This window comes from Cyprinodon variegatus, unplaced genomic scaffold (assembly GCF_000732505.1).
Source record: "Cyprinodon variegatus isolate N-32 unplaced genomic scaffold, C_variegatus-1.0 Scaffold334, whole genome shotgun sequence".
NCBI classification, from domain to species: Eukaryota; Metazoa; Chordata; class Actinopteri; order Cyprinodontiformes; family Cyprinodontidae; genus Cyprinodon; species Cyprinodon variegatus.
Genome location: NW_015150787.1, coordinates 76,503 through 92,449, shown reverse-complemented (window position 1 = coordinate 92,449; position 15,947 = coordinate 76,503). Strand labels below are relative to the sequence as shown.

At 40.1% G+C, this 15,947-nt stretch overlaps 1 protein-coding gene across 1 annotated transcript in view; it reads right to left on the bottom strand.

Annotated features, from left to right (window-relative positions):
- The window catches only part of acat1 (acetyl-CoA acetyltransferase 1), an 11,493-nt gene extending 3,059 nt beyond the window's left edge, over positions 1–8,434 (bottom strand). Inside the window, exons 1-11 of the mRNA XM_015385232.1 lie at positions 8,302–8,434; positions 7,545–7,592; positions 7,345–7,462; positions 7,097–7,192; positions 6,865–6,965; positions 4,696–4,839; positions 4,463–4,613; positions 4,294–4,389; positions 4,095–4,208; positions 3,944–4,008; positions 1,011–1,168 (exon numbers count right to left, since the gene is read on the bottom strand). Coding sequence (XP_015240718.1) covers positions 1,011–1,168; positions 3,944–4,008; positions 4,095–4,208; positions 4,294–4,389; positions 4,463–4,613; positions 4,696–4,839; positions 6,865–6,965; positions 7,097–7,192; positions 7,345–7,462; positions 7,545–7,592; positions 8,302–8,352 — 1,142 coding nt within the window. The 5' untranslated portion in view covers positions 8,353–8,434. The remainder of the gene's footprint in view (positions 1–1,010; positions 1,169–3,943; positions 4,009–4,094; positions 4,209–4,293; positions 4,390–4,462; positions 4,614–4,695; positions 4,840–6,864; positions 6,966–7,096; positions 7,193–7,344; positions 7,463–7,544; positions 7,593–8,301) is intronic.
- Between the last annotated feature and the right edge of the window lie 7,513 nt (positions 8,435–15,947).

The window sequence follows — 15,947 nt, the reverse complement described above, 5'->3', positions numbered from 1 at the left end:
AAAAACCAAATCAGCACAAAGGATGGTTTTTACCTGCAGAAATGAAGCAGCACTGAAAAAGCAGGCTAGATGATTTAGATTTGTCTCAGAACTTAAAGGGGGGGTTGACCTCTGGGTGAAAAAGAATAATCTTTAATATCTCTGAAAAAACAGCAGCAAATAAGATTTTACTTTCTTTTCCCAAATTACCATTTAAAATGCACAAACCTGCATTAAGAAGCAATAACCATTTAGTCTAATTGTTGAGCTTTTTCATGTCAGTGGGGTGGCAGCTTCACACGGCTAAAGCTCCTCCTCCTTGATGATGCGTGCAGGATGTAAACACTGCATCTGAAACGCAGAGCAGGGAACAACCTGCTGCCTGCGGCCTCAACTCACCATCAGGGTTTTCAAAGCAGCTGCTCCCATGTCAGTATTATGCCAACAATTCACTACAATACTGCCATCTAGTGGTAGCATTAAAACATGACAACTAGATATGAGTAAATACTGTAGATCAATGACTTAGAAAAAGTATTTTCTTAATTTCCTTTAAATGTAATATGACTGATAGAATTTGCCAAATGATGCGAAATATTTGGATCAAAGTAACATTTAGATGACTGAAACTGCAGCACATTAGGAATGAGGGTCACTGTAGAGGTTTGAAAAGGAGTAAATCTTATTTTTAGAGGAGTAAAGAAAAATGATTGGGGCTGAGTGTGTTTATGGAGGTTTGTGAGACTTTCTTCAGCCACTGTGGACCTGTCTATACTTAGCATTCTGGAAAACTATTGGGCTGCAATATTTGATTAAATATCCCGGTTTAATAATAGAAGAGCTAGCTGATTTTACTGGATGCATTTATGGTCAAATGAATTATCCCTCCATTAACAACAGAAACCCAGAACTCTTTGAAGGTGGACAGATTCTGAAGCTCATCTTCTGTACAGCTAGAATCATAGAGCAGGTCCTGGTTTACAGAGCCCCCTTAAACTGTGTCATTTCTCTTTAGTGTGAGGAAATGTTACCCGATTGGGTGACCCAGAGACACAGCTCCTCCATTCACATTGACCTTCGCTGGGTCGATGTCGAGCATCTTGATGTTGGCCAGCACCACCACACTGAAGGCTTCATTAATCTCCCACATGACCACGTCCTCCTTCTTCAGCCCGGCTGCATCAAGCGCCTTCATACCGAGAAAAGGTGCAAAACATGCCGTTAAAACTAGATTTTTATATCTATCCTGTAAAAAAAGAGACAGGCCCACTACTTACAGGCTGATGTTGAATCAGACAAAAACATTTCGATTTTTTAAATTCAATTTAAAAACATAGCTTCATGCAGAACGACAGCTAGAGGCCATCAGACTAAAAACAGCCAATTTACAAACCAATATGTTTATGTGACCTAATGCCATGACTTCCTTCCCAGTTATACTAGTTATATGTACTAGTTACTTCTCCCAAAAAGTTATTACTGCACAAAGTAACTAGTTACAAGTAGAATTTGCTAGTTATTGGTCAAAGTAACCATGAAGTTACTTTTTAATGATCTAAAATGCCAAAGAATTTAGGAAACATTCCTTTTATCTGATTCTAAAATAGAACAGGGAGTTTTAGCATGAAAAGAAGAAGCTTGATATGAATGAATGAAATGATTAATTCCATTCACATCTGCAAACACTGCAGCGTTTAGCCGTGAATGAGCCGCAAATATAGATGGAGATATTTTTCTTTGTTTCTAATAAACATTACGGTGAAAAGTAAAACAGGAAGTGAAAGACGTGAAGAGCAAAATGTGAGCGGCAGCTGTCAGTTTACATGATGTGAGGAGCTTCTAAAGATTCTGGAATCACAGGAAAATTTAGAGATCTCATTAGAAACGGTGCCATTGAATTATGGTCTGTGCTAACGACCTGTTGAACACCCGCCCACATTTCAGCTCCAATAAGCTGATCGCCGTCATGTCGGCGATTCTCTGATCCCTGCAGAGGTGATGGCTTTGATTGATCCAGCTAATATCAGGCTCTGTTCAATTTCCTTTACTGTAACATAACCGGTTCTGTATGTGAAAGTTCATAGATCACTCATTCAATGAAACACTGAAGCAGTAACTAACGCGGCCATTATTACTACCTTTAATCCCAGAATAATTAAACAATGGAGTCAAGCTGAGCTTATTTTTTTTTAAATCGGTCAAAGTTTTGATCCAAGAAAATCAGTCTGTCTCCTTTTCCTGAACAAATGAGCAGCAACATAGGAGAGTATTTTCCTTCACGCTTCTCCTTCTATGCTCCAATAATCAATAATTTGCTGAGCATTGTTTGACTTTACTTTCTGCTCCTTTCTCTCCATAGAAAGTACATCTGACACCCAGTTTCAGTTTTCCCACGACAGCTTCCTGCAGGTGGGAATAAGCTGAGATACTTCAGTCAGTCTCTTCCCACAGATGATTTACCTTTAACTCTTCTTGCCTCTAGAAATAAAATGGAGGAGTTATTACTGAGGCAGCTTCCTAACAGAGGTAACACTTATTTCTAATTTGGGGTTTATACAGAAATTAGTAATTCTAATTCAATGCTTTTTAATGCCATTGGAAATAATCTTAAAATCATAATGAAAAATCAATGTATTCTAAAGGGCAATGAGAAGATTTTAACAGCACTAAAAAAGAAATGAAAAACATTGGATCCAAAAAGATATGCTACATACATAATTTTTTTTTAAAGAGGATTAATTGATGTGTCTTTCATTTCCAGTTCTGACTTTACATTTTTCACTTCACTAAATTTATGCCTGTACATCTTTCTTAGAGTATTAGACTCTGTTAGCATTTTAACAATAAGTGTTTTAGATTTATTTTCCACAGGTTTCTGAAAGATTTGGCTATTTCTGAATCTGGAAACGTTGCCTGGAACTATTTAAGGCGACCTTCATTAGCAGCGTGAGCGGCGAGGCACGGCTTTGTTCAGATACCACAGCAGCTCCACATGCAGTGTTGCACTGAATCCAAATATCACTCAAAGACAAGTTCAAAGTGGCGCCAGCTACTGCGGACCTGACTAAATGTCATCTTTACGGTTGACAGGCTGCATCCATGTCCCGGATTCCTCATTTTAGAGCCACTCCTTTTGAAATTTGCTTGACTTTATTGATCTCACAATGGAGAAATGTACTCATTAAATCAGCTCAAATAGTGGAAAAAAAAGGAGGAGCCGAAGGAAGGAAAAGGTGCATGAGATATATATATATATATACAGTATATACAGTGCGTCCACATATGACAGTTTATTTGCTTTTATAGTAGGATTATTACACTGGATTATTGCACAAGGTGGATACAAGGGTATTTATATAGATGGATATTTATATTTATATAGTTATTGCACTGGGTGCCAAATATAGGGAAACAGTTATTGCACTGGGTATCAAAAAGTAATTGCACATTATATATTGCACAATTATTGCCGTTGTAGTGCTGCATTGTAGAGTCTGGTTTCAGCAGGGATGAATACCTGCCGTAGCGCTCATTTTTACAAACAGGGTGTAGAAGTCTTTCACTAAAGACACATATATGTTGAAACTCTTTTTAGAAACATATATATGTTTTTTTTTTTAAATCAAGGGAATTCTAATGCAACTGATAATCACATTTAATGGATTTTAATGAATCACATTTAATAGATATAATCCCATCCAATGCTCCAATTTAAAATAAATTGATTTAATGGCTTCTAATGCTTTTGAGTGACCGTTGGAAACCTTGTTATTACTTAAGTGTTTGCTGTATCTCAACACCAAATTAAGTTCAAGTCTGGAGTTAAAGAGGAGTTTTCGTTTCCTCTGTTACTAAATATATTCCTACTATCAGGGATCCTCCTAACGAGCCTAAAAAGGAGAATTCTGCTCTAAATATCTTTTCTGTTTGACCAGCTGCTGCCTAACAGGCGTCTCTCACCCACCTTTGGTACCGCATACGCCGGAGCGATGGGGAAATCAATGGGTGCAACGGCTGCATCAGCAAAAGCTATGAGGAAGAAAGAATGAAAATCAGAGCGTGCCCATAAAGGATCATTATTAGAGTGGAAGCTCTTATCGGGGTTTAGCTCCTACAGACTATCCTGGCCAGAGGAGAAACGTTGAGTCTCTTTGCAGCTTCTGCCGTCATCAAAACCAGAGCAGCTGCTCCGTCGTTCAGGGTGCTGGCATTGGCCGCCGTCACTGTGCCTGAAAACAACCAGAACTCATCAGAACAACAGAGTGGTAGTTCAAAGATTACTAATGCAATGAAAAACAAAATCATTATCTGTACCGTTCTCCTTCTGGAAGACTGACTTCAGTTTGGGAACTTTGCTGAAGTCCACCCTTCTCCACTCCTCGTCCTCAGAGACCACCACATCTGGTTTGCCTACAGAAGCACAGACGCATCAGTGTTATCCTCACTCTCTGTGCAGAATGGAGATATGTTTCAGCTGCTGCACCTCTCTGGGGAATGCTAACTGGAACGATCTCCTTTGCCAGCACGCCAGACTCCTGCGCTGCCTTGCTGCGGCTGTAGGAGCTGATGGCGTAGGCGTCCTGCTCCTCTCTGCTGATCTTGCAGGTCTTTGCCGTGTTCTCTGCACAGTTGCCCTGTGGAAGTTACACACTGCAGCATCCTGAGGCTGAACAATGGAAGAGTGAGAAGGTTTCTTTTAATTTTTTTGTTTATTACCATGTGGAACTTGTTGTAGACGTCTGTGAGGCCATCTTTGACGATGAGGTCCTCCATCCTCACTCCTCCATACGGCGGCGCCTCTCTGGCCATCACATAAGGCACGTTGGACATGCTCTCCATGCCTCCTGCCACCATCACATCCTGAAGACATACATGGAAACACTTGAGAGGAGTGACTCTACTGAAGCTGCGTCCTGCAGGTGTTATGGGGAACATCAGGAGGTGATATAATCGCTGCTCCATCTCTGCAGTCCTTGCTTGCTTTTTATGCTCCTGTAGATTCTCTCCCTCTGACGTTTGAATCTGCATCTGTGCATTCCTGTCAACCTTTATGCCACTGAGGGTGAAACCGACTGAACAAAGTCAACCATCTGCACTGCTGTGATTTAGTTGCTTTATTTGACAGCTTTTTAGACCCCAGTTGCAACTTTTTTCAAAAAAATCGACTATTGACAAATCTACCGACATTTTTCTGTGCTTGGAGTCTTTGGAGGAAAAACAAAAGCCCTGATCGCTCTAAGTTTACCATCTTCAGTGACATTCTAGTGACTTTTAGAATAGTCGATAGTGCTTTTTCCTTAGTTGCTGCCTGTGATTGGCTACCTTTCCATAAACCCGTCTCTTCAGACGGTTTTCTTCCTGGCTGTGTAGCAGCAAAGCATTTCCAGGCTAATAGCTGTTCTCGTGAGAAGATCATCTCTGACTTCATATCCAGCAGTGATATCTGTCAGTTTTATAAACACAAAAGAAAACCAAGAGTTCATTTAAGCTTCCTCAATATAAAAAGCTAAGCTACTGTCAGGATTTAACTTTAATCATTTCCTGGCCTATGGATACTACTGTCAGCATACATTCAAGACTGTGTAAGACTAAGTTATTTAATGATGACTTTACTAAACCGTAAACCAACATGGAAGGAAGCCAGCGCGAAGTCAGTGTGCTTTATTGTTTCATTCTATTATCTGTCTGAATCCCTCTCACCAGAGCTGCTCCATGTTTATCGAATGTAAACAGAGTTGTTTCTGCTTGTTAGATCAGAAGCGACTGACATGGTGTGTTGACGTCCGTATGTTGCGTTCAATGGTGTCACGTAATTTAGAGGGCCGATCAGAGCTGAAGCAATTTTTTGTTGCGGCCAACACCCCCTTTTTACATCAGCTGTTTGAACGTGAGCATGCAGCTTAACCGCGTGCAATCAATCACGATAAGTTAAGATGAAATTTCTGGTTTGACCAGATGGACTGCAGCAAGAAATAAAAAGTCTTGCCGTTCTACTCGGGCATTTCAAAGAGCTGTGCGAAGTATTTCAAATGTGCTAAAAAAAAAAAAAAAAAATCACTGACTGGTTATTCACCGTTAATGTTTGGGAATTCATGTAATCTATGAGGTTCAGTAACCTGCTTAAATTTCCTTCCGTGGTTAAAATGCTTTTAATATTTTTGATGCATTTTTATGATAATAAAAAGTAAAGGGTCTTAACTTAAAGGTAAAACTATTTTCATAAATGTATTCAATGATAAATTTCTCAGAACCGACTCTTACAAACAATGTGCAATATAGTAAATGTTTGTTTTGCTTGGTTTTGTCTTTTAAGGTTTTTTTTTTTTACCTACTAATAATGATTAACTGTAAATAACACAAGAAGAAAAATAAGAGGAAACAATAGGCCTTTGCAGCGCTTCGAACAACAGTTTGGTCATTGAGTAGAACCCAGTTTAATGTTCTGCTTGGTACAAGCCTTCAACTGTGGGAATAGCACAGCAAAGTAAATCACTTGACAATTTAAACGCGGGTCACTTGACAAGTCGTTTGACCCAGGTAGACACGTCAGTAAGCTGTTCCAAAGGCCACTAAAAGCCAATTTTTCCCGGGTTTAAACGGCTTTTTTGGCCAGTGGGAAAGGGGTATAGATCTCCATTAACACACTATGTGCGTTATTGAAATGAAGGTGCTAGAGAGGTCTGAAAAGTTACTAAATTTAGCAAAAAAAGCATCAAGTTGGGAACAATGTCTTCATGCATGAAATGTTCAAAACGTACATGTAGAGTAGTTTACATGTGAGTGTTTTCACTAAAACTTAAAATTATTCTTTCATGTGTGCCCTTTGGTAGAATTCTAACTTGATAAAAAATGAAATCCCTTCATGGTGTCCTGAGGCTGCATCACCTGGTGTCCACACATCAGACTCTGTGCTGCCATCATGATAGACTTCATCCCAGAAGCGCACACTTTGTTGATGGTTGTTGCTGGTGTCCCCAGAGTCAGGCCTGGAGAACCAAATAGGTTTTCATTTAATAGAAAAAGAAAATGTTTCTCTCAATAATTCTCCAACTTTTAACTTATTGTTATTTCAGTAGTTTGTTCTCCGTTTTATGAAGGAGTAGCAACAGGATCCTACCAGCTCCAAGCAGGGCCTGTCGGGTGGGAGCCTGACCCTCTCCAGCCTGGAGCACGTTACCCATGTAAACTTCCTTCACTTCTTCAGGAGGAATTCCTAAAAAGTCGCAAAACAAAAATCAACCCACCAACTCATTTTAATGCAGAGATCTTCGTTTCAGGATTTCTTTTCTGAAAGACGCCTTGATGAGAATTTAGAGGCCAAAGTCTATAAACCAGCGTTAGACAGAACCAACCGTCTAGACACACCTGCTTTCTCTACAGCCCCTTTGATAGCGACAGAGCCCAGTTTTGTTGCTGGAACAGCTGCCAGGCTGCCTTTGAAGGAGCCCATCGGCGTTCGGACTGCGCTGACAATGACCACTTCCTGCAGACGTCAAATGAGAAACACAAGGGCATTAAAAAAAGGATCCAAACACAATAGTTTATGACGCTGCAGGTGTGCTTACATTTAGAGAAGGCCGTGAGGAGTAGGTTCTGGCAAGGTATTTGTGAGCCTATAATGACAAGATAGAGCATGAAAATTCACAATAGCAATTAATAGTTTATGATTGATGAAGCCTCAGCTTGTAAAAGCTGAGGTTTTATCGATTACAAGCTAAAAATAATCAGCAAAATAAATAGAGAAAAACACTGAATGAGTCTGACCTTTAGCACTTGTGTAAAGTTGATGCATAAAAGCTTTTATTATAGCTTATGTCATACTGTGGATGTTACTGTCTGACCTAGATTAGGAAAGTCTCCACCTTCTGCAGAACCTCCACAACCCAACTTAGATCATGAGGGAAAATGATTCAGTGGATCATCTGATAGACCAGTTTTAACATTTCCATCAAGAACAAATCGACTTTGGTCCAAATGTACTCAATATTGTAAAATATTTCACTGGTCAAAAGAAGAACTGGGAGCCTCAAATCAGACACGAACTTCACTATCAAGGGGTCCTGGGCTCTAAATGTGTTTCTCAGGTTGATAGAGCTGTCAGGTAGTTTACCTTCATTTAATGCTGTTTTATCATCTAATCATGATGAGGATAAATGCAATTAAAGAAGGTGAGCCTCTCTGCTGCTGCTGCAGACCTTTAAAGTTTGGCCAAGGACAAACATTTAGCACAGCTGAACCGTCCTCCGGGCTTCTAAAGCCATTATGTTGCTAAAATGACTTTATCGTTGTTAGCATACAATCAACGTAGTACCTGTCACTTACCAGGCGCTTACAGGTCTGAGCCTGCATGCTTAGCAGTCTGCTGGGGGACATTTTGGACTCAAGAAAAGGACTCACAAATAGAAGCTAGCTTAAAGTCACACAGCGCCCTGCAAAGGGTTAATCATCCATTAGCCAATCAGAGGGAGGGGTGTGTTTAACCCTAACGTCATCGTCGCGATGCATTATGGTTGTTGTAGTTAAATCAAATTACAAATTACTTAAAAAAAAAATCAGCGTTCCTTTGAGATTTTCAGTATTTATCTTAGTTTTAGTAAAAAAGGAAGACTGATTTTCTTAATGGCGATTATCTTTTGATATTAGAAATAATAAAAGGTGCTTCTTTATTGTATTAAAATATACATTAACACATGTTTAAACTGCAAAAAAGACACATCAGAATTTGTGATAATGAAATTATATTATTATATTATTATTTAAAGCTCAATTCGGTTTATTCATTGTGCACCAAAGCAAAACACGTCATCTCAAAGCTCTTCACAGGAACATTTCTATCTGATCATCCAGTCAGATTGGCAATATATATATATATTTTTACGTATCTATTGAAAACCAGTTGATGCATCCAGAGCATATGGGGAAAGTAGACATTTGTTTTATATTGCGTCATTAACTCTTCAGCAATCGCTCACACCAAGCATGCATGCAGCAACAGTGGAAAGGATCATCTCCTTTTTAACACAAAGAAACTTCCAGCAGAACCAGGCTCACTGTGAGCAGCTTTCTGCCAAGGCTGACTGGGGGTTCAAAGAAAAAAATAAGACATACAAAAGTAATATAGAAGCAGAAATAAAGCATTAATATGTACTAAAGGATTGCAGTAAACTAGCTCTATAGGTCACTCTGTCTAGGAAAGACAGAGGGTTAAGCAGGTAAACTCTGAGCAAGTTTTCATTCCAAAAGGGATGAAGGGGAGCACAGTTAGGGGTTGAACTAGTAAATACAGCAGAATTGGAGAATAGAAATAGAATGAGCCAGATTAATGAAAAGGGGTTCCCATGTCCTCCAGCACTCTACGACTATAGCAGTATAACTATAGAGATAGCTGAGGAGAACTCAAAAATAGAGGTTTTAGGCCTAGTCTTAAGGTGTCGCAAAAACAATCCAAAAGAATAACTAAACTGTGAAAAGTTTTGAAAACTGGGGCTGCACAGTGGGATAGTGGGTAGCACTGTTCCCTAGCAGCAAGAAGGTTCTGGGTTTGATTCCAGGCCTGGGGCCTTTCTGCATGGAGTTTTTATGTTCTCCCTGTGCATGTGTGGATTCTCTAGCTTTCTTCCACATTCGAAAAATATGACCTTTAGATTAATTGGAATCTCTAAATAGTCCTTAGGTGTGAGTGTGTGTTTCAATGGTTGTATGTCTCTGTGTTGTCCTGCGACAGACTGGTGACCTGTCCAGGGTGTAGTCTGCCTCTCGCCAATAGACTGCCGGAGATAGGCACCAGCCCCACCGGGATCCTGATGGAATAAGTGGGAGAAGATGGATGGATGTATCGACTTTAACTGGATGGGGTGGATGTCAAGTCCTCTTGATCATCTTTGCCAAGAGGACTTGTCTCTCCATCTCTCCTCCTTTGGTCCAAAAAATATTAACTCAGTTTGGTTTTTATTCAGTTCTAGAAAATGATGGTGCATCCACCTATTGATCCGTTCTAAGCATCTATCCTCTAGTGTTTACAAGTAGCCTCGTGGGTAATCGATAGAAACAGACAACAAGAGTGGATCATAGGAATGGCCTTTATTTGATTTATTCATTTTTCTTTAACTATACAAGCAAATTTTGTTTATTCAAGAAAGTTTTTCTAAATGAGATTTCACTCATTCTGGTTTCAGCAATGGACTGACAATGCTTACTTCAGTCATGGCACCTCAAGGTCAGCAGGGGTAGCTGTTTTACTTAAAAACGTTCCTCCACACTTAATCTCATACTCTGCAGATAATCATGGGCTCTGATTGATTATTGTTGACAATCTGAAATTGGATTTAATGAAACATCTTTAGCTATAATAACATTTATGAAAACAAAAAGCTTCAGGATTTGATCATGACATACCGGTACTTGGAGATTTTGAAAATTACAGATTATATTGAAAATATAAGAATTGGTGGGGATTAAAATTTTGTTTAAGATTATTTTTATAAACATTTCCCAATATATTTATCCAAAACATGCTAATACTATTTTGGATCCTTTCTGCAACCAACTTTATTTAACTGATACTTGGAGACATCTGAACCAGTGAGTAACTCAGCTCTCTTGGTTTGGTCCAAATGATCTTCTAAAATCTACAATTGACAGTGGATTATCTCCAAACTCCTATTAGATAATGACATCAGTTCCACAATATTTGCATCCCCCTAACTAACCATTGTTTTATTAATATAAATAATAAAAATGAAATAAGAACTTGATTAAATAAGATCTGAAAAAATTATTCAAGTTTACTCAAAAATGATACGTATTGTCAAAATATCTGATCACTGATTCATCAAACCCAGACTTCAGAAAAATCTAAGTCTGCAGTGGGAGAATCTTTTCAAAATACCAAATCAGAAAATAGACATTTTAATTTAGAAAAAAAAAATTAAAAATACATTTAAAAAGAAGGATAGGACATTATCAATCAATTGAATCGTTATTTCAAAAAATGCCATAGGTGACAACAAAAAATGTTTTGAGCGTTCAGCCACAGTTAGACAAAATGTATAATCACAAAGCTCAATGAGCTTTTTGTAGCATGCTTGTAGTGACAGTGGAGAGGAAAACTCCCTTTTAACAGGAAGAAACCTCCAGCAGAACCGGGCTCAGAGTTAGTAGCCATCTGCTGAGGCCGACTGGGGTTCAAGGAGACAGAAGCAGACATACAGAAAGAAGCAGAGACACAAAAGGCAACTGTCAACCAGCTCCACAGGTGGCCCCATCCAGGAAACATACAGCCAGGCAGACGAGCTCCAAGCCAGCTCCCATGTCAGAGGATGAAAAAGAGCACATCTAGTTAGTCACAGTCAGAGAGATGGAAATACACTGAAAAACAGACCAAGCTTTAATATCTATAAACAAAGGTGTTGATGGCAGCAGCATTGTTGATATTTCTCACAAGGATGGAGTCACAGCCAAACAGGAGCAGACAAGATGAAGCTACTATGAGAAAAATCAGAGAGAGCAGAATGTTAGAGATTGAACTAACAGATTCTGCAAAGTAGGAGAATAGAGCTAGAATGAAGCACATGTCTAAGCCTATAGCAGTACAACTATAGATATAGCTTAGGATAGCCTGAGTCACTCTAACTATAAGCTTTATCAAAAAGGAAAGTTTTAAGCCTTGCCTTAAAATAGACAAGGTGTCTGCCTCAGCGACTAATACTGGTAGTTGGTTCCACAGTAGAGGAGCCTGATAACTGAAATATCTGGCTCCCATTCTACTTTTAGAAATCCTAGGAACCACTAGTAAACCTGCAGATTCAGAGTTAAGCTCACTGTTGGGAACATAAGGAACAATCAAATCTCTAATGTAGGATCAAGCTTGGTTATTTAAGGCTTTATATGTGAGAAGGAGGATTTTAAATTCTATATTGGGTTTAACAGGAAGCCAGTGAAGAGAAACTAGGATAGGAGATATATGATCCCAATAAACCTATTTAAGACCCAAGAATAACAGAAAACAGGAGGCTAGGTTACTTAGAAACATTGACTATAAATTATTGACATATTTTTTCTACTGATATTTAATCATGTCTATCTAGTATTACTTCTTGGAGAGAAGTCTGGACTCTAAATAGATCTATACATAGTAATATATGGCGTATTATGGACATTATTGAATGTAGAGAGCTTATTAAAAATAAAGGCTTGATAATCTGTTTGGACTTCTACAAGACTTTTGATTCCGTTGACATCACTTTATTCTGGCTGTACTTGAACTATTTGGCCTTGAGATTAAGTTTAGAGAGACTATTAGCAGACTCAATAACACAGTAATATGTATTCTTCCTAACGGTTCTAGTTTTAATTTTACATATAAAGTTGGAATTCTGCAAGATTGCTCCATGTCACCTTATTTATTTATTTTAGCGACATAAGAATTAGCTATCTATAATAAAAACAAACAAGACATAATGCCTTTAAATGTGATGAGTACAGAAATTATAATCAAACGACTTGCAGATGAAACCACTCTATTGCTAAAAAAATAAATATCAGATCACACTAGTAATCCAAACAAAATATATTTATTTTTTTTCCCTTAGCGATGACTTCAAACTTATGTGAACTTTTTTGTTGTCATTGATACTCCCATTAAAGAAATTTGTAGAAATCTTATTAAATAAGAAATAAATATCTCAGCATTTACCTAACTAAAGACCAAAAAAGAAATCAGGTACTTTTTTTGTATGTGTCCTGTTTCACCAAATAGCTCTGGGAAAGAGTGGAAAAAAGATTGGAGGGGGGCCGGTGATGTATGTGAATGAGAGATGGTGTAATGCGGCTGCTGTTTACGTGAAAGAACAGATATGCTTCCTGGAGGTGGAGCTACTCGTGGTGAGCATGAGACTGTATTGTCTTAATAATAGTCTCAACGTGATTGCATCTGCGTTTACCCCCCCGACCCCCCCTCCACGGACGTCATAGCTGCGTGCGAGCAGATCAACGGCACAGTGACCAAGCTACAGATATAGCACCCCTCTTGTCCTGCTCAAAACTGGAGATTTCAATTGAGCCTCCGTTCCACCCTCCCCATGCTCACCCAGTACATCTCATATAAAACAAGGGACAATAAAACCCTGGACCTTTTTTATGCAACGCTAAAGATGCCTACACCTCTGCCCCCCTTCCCTCCACTAAGAAGCTCTTATCATAACTTTGTATACCTGCTCCCTCACTACATACTGTATCAGTGGTGAGAAGGACAATAGTGCAGACAAAGTCAGTGTGAGTTTGGTCAGATTAGGCCGCGGAGAAACTGAGAGATTGTTTTAGAACCACAGACTGGGGCATATTACCAAGCTTTCATGGTTATGACATCAACAGCCTGACTGAATGTGTAACTGACTACATGACCTTCTGTGTGGAGGGCATGGTGCCTAAACAACGGCTATGGAGCTTTCCAAACAACCACCCCTGAGTTACTCCTGAGCTGAAAGTTATCTTGAACCAGAAAATAAGGTTTGTCAACTCAGGAGACAGGGAAGATCAGCGTAGAGTTCAGCAAGAACTCCAATGTAGGATCAGGGCAGCAAAGAAGGACTATGGGAGGAAAATAGAGGAACAGTTGGCACAGAACAGACATTGGACTGGATACCTAGGATACCATCATCTACCTGCTGCAGTGGGCACTCACTCACCTGTAGACCACTGGGAGCACAGTGAGGGTCATGTTCTTTGACTTTTCCAGCGCTTTCAACACCATCAGACCAGAGCTGCTGCGGGGGAAGCTGAATGACTCTGAAGTGGACAAACGTCTTGCTGCCTGGACCATCAACTACCTCAACGAATGCTCTCAGCACATGCGGCTGTATGGCTGTCAGTCACAGTTGACAGTCTGCAGTACCGGGGCCCCCCAGGCCACTGCTGTCTCTGTCCCTCTTCACCCTTCACAACTCAGACTTCACCTACAGCACGGACAGCTGCCACCCCCAAAAGTTCTCTGATGACTCGACCATTGTAGGCTGTGTGGGGAACGAACTGGAGTATGTCTGGGCAGGACATAGAAACTGTGGAAAGCCAAAGCCTCCTCCACCTTCTGATGAGGCTGAGGTCCTTTGGAGTGAGCAGGCCCCTGCTATAAACCTTCTATGACTCTGTGGTGGCATCAGACCTCCTCTAAGCTGTTGTCTGCTGGGCCCCTGGCAGCGCAAAGTAAACAGAAAGAGACTGAACAAACTGGTGAGAAAGATAGTGTCTGTCCTAGGCTGCACTCCGGACTCAGTGGAGGAAGGGTGCTGTGTAAGGTTACATCCACCATGGACAAAACCTTCCACTCTCTGTTCCTGATTGTAGAGGAGCTGTGCAGCTCCTTTAGTGAAAGACTTTTACACCCTGTTTGTAAAAAGGAGTGCTACCGCAGGTCATTCATCCCTGCTGCTACCAGACTCTACAGTATGATACTACAACAGCAATAACTTGTGCAATATATAATGTGCAATTACTATTTCATACCCTTTGCAATAACCTGTTTCTCCATATTTGACATCCATTGCAATAACTATATATATAAATATCCATCTATATAAGTAGTCATGTAAACACCCTGCACAATAACCCTGTATAATAATCCTGCTATTAAATAAAAAGGACACCTGTCATATGTGGATGCAGTGTATATATTGTATATATTCCATGCACCTTTTTATTCCTTTGGCACCTTCTTCTTCTCTTTTGACAATTTGAGCCGATGTAACGAGTAAACTTCTCCACTGTGAGATTAATAAAGTCAATTAATCGATCAATCCTCTCGAGTGAGGCTGTAACGATCCTGGCACTGGAGCTGAGTCTGCTCTCAATTAACACTCTGGTTCAGTCTCCACCCTCCTTGCAATTAACCTCTATTGGTTTCACCTGTCGCCACCTGTATATAAGCTCCGTCCTGATCTGCCTCCAGTATCAGATCGTTTCGAGTGTTTTCGAGAACCTTCCAGCCTTTGTTTTTTGACAACCTGTGTTCCTGCCTGCCTGCCTGCCTACCTGTCGACCTGTCTTTTGTCCCCTAATTCTGAGCCTGCCTTATCCGTCTCTGGATTTCTCTGCCTGTCTGAGTCCTGATACTGGATTCTGGATTGACCTCCTGTGCTTCTGATCCCTTTTCTGCCCGTGAGAACCTGAGCCTGTCTGCTCCCTTTACTCTCTGTGTTTATTAGGATATTGGACCTGGAACTGGAAACGTAAATATTTGCTGGATTCCTCTCCTGTACCTCTGATGCTTTATTGGACCCCGTTACCGAACCTGGACTGCCTCTGGACTAAAGCCCCTGGAAAGCCTGCACAACCTGTCAGTTTGTCGACCACTCAAAGGTCTGTCCTTGCAAACAAGCGGACCCCCCAGTCCCCGAAGCCTCCTTCCTGTCTCTGGCTGACACTCAGCGCTCTGGCTCCTCTCGTTACCAGGTTAGTCCTTCGTCAACTCCTCAGTTCTAACCTGCCACTGTAGCCACGAATCTCTCCCTCTACCTCTAGGAAGCTCCGGCCCGTTATCGAGAGCTGCAAACCCGCGAGCAAGCTCTGTTTAAACCCTGCTTTTTTCAATAAATACTTTAAATGTCACTGACCTGTCGTGGTTGAATCTTGGGTTCCGAATCCAGTACATTACAGAGGCAGGAAATTTCATAATACGTGAAGTAAAAAAATATACCAAAAAAATCTCCCTAGTTTGTACAACCCAATGTTGGCAAGTATGCATAGGATAAAGAGTGGATGTGGCTTCAAATACCAGACGTGTCAGGAATTGCATCTGGGGTGCAAACAATGCTTACTCTGTCAGCAGGTCTGAATATGGAAACAACAGAAATGACAAAAAAAACTGAAGAAAACTGATAACGGTATTTATTCAAATTCCATAAAGTAGTGTTTTAAATGTGCATTCATAGAAAATAGAAGACATAAGATGAAATTTAATTTCCTTATACAGTGGG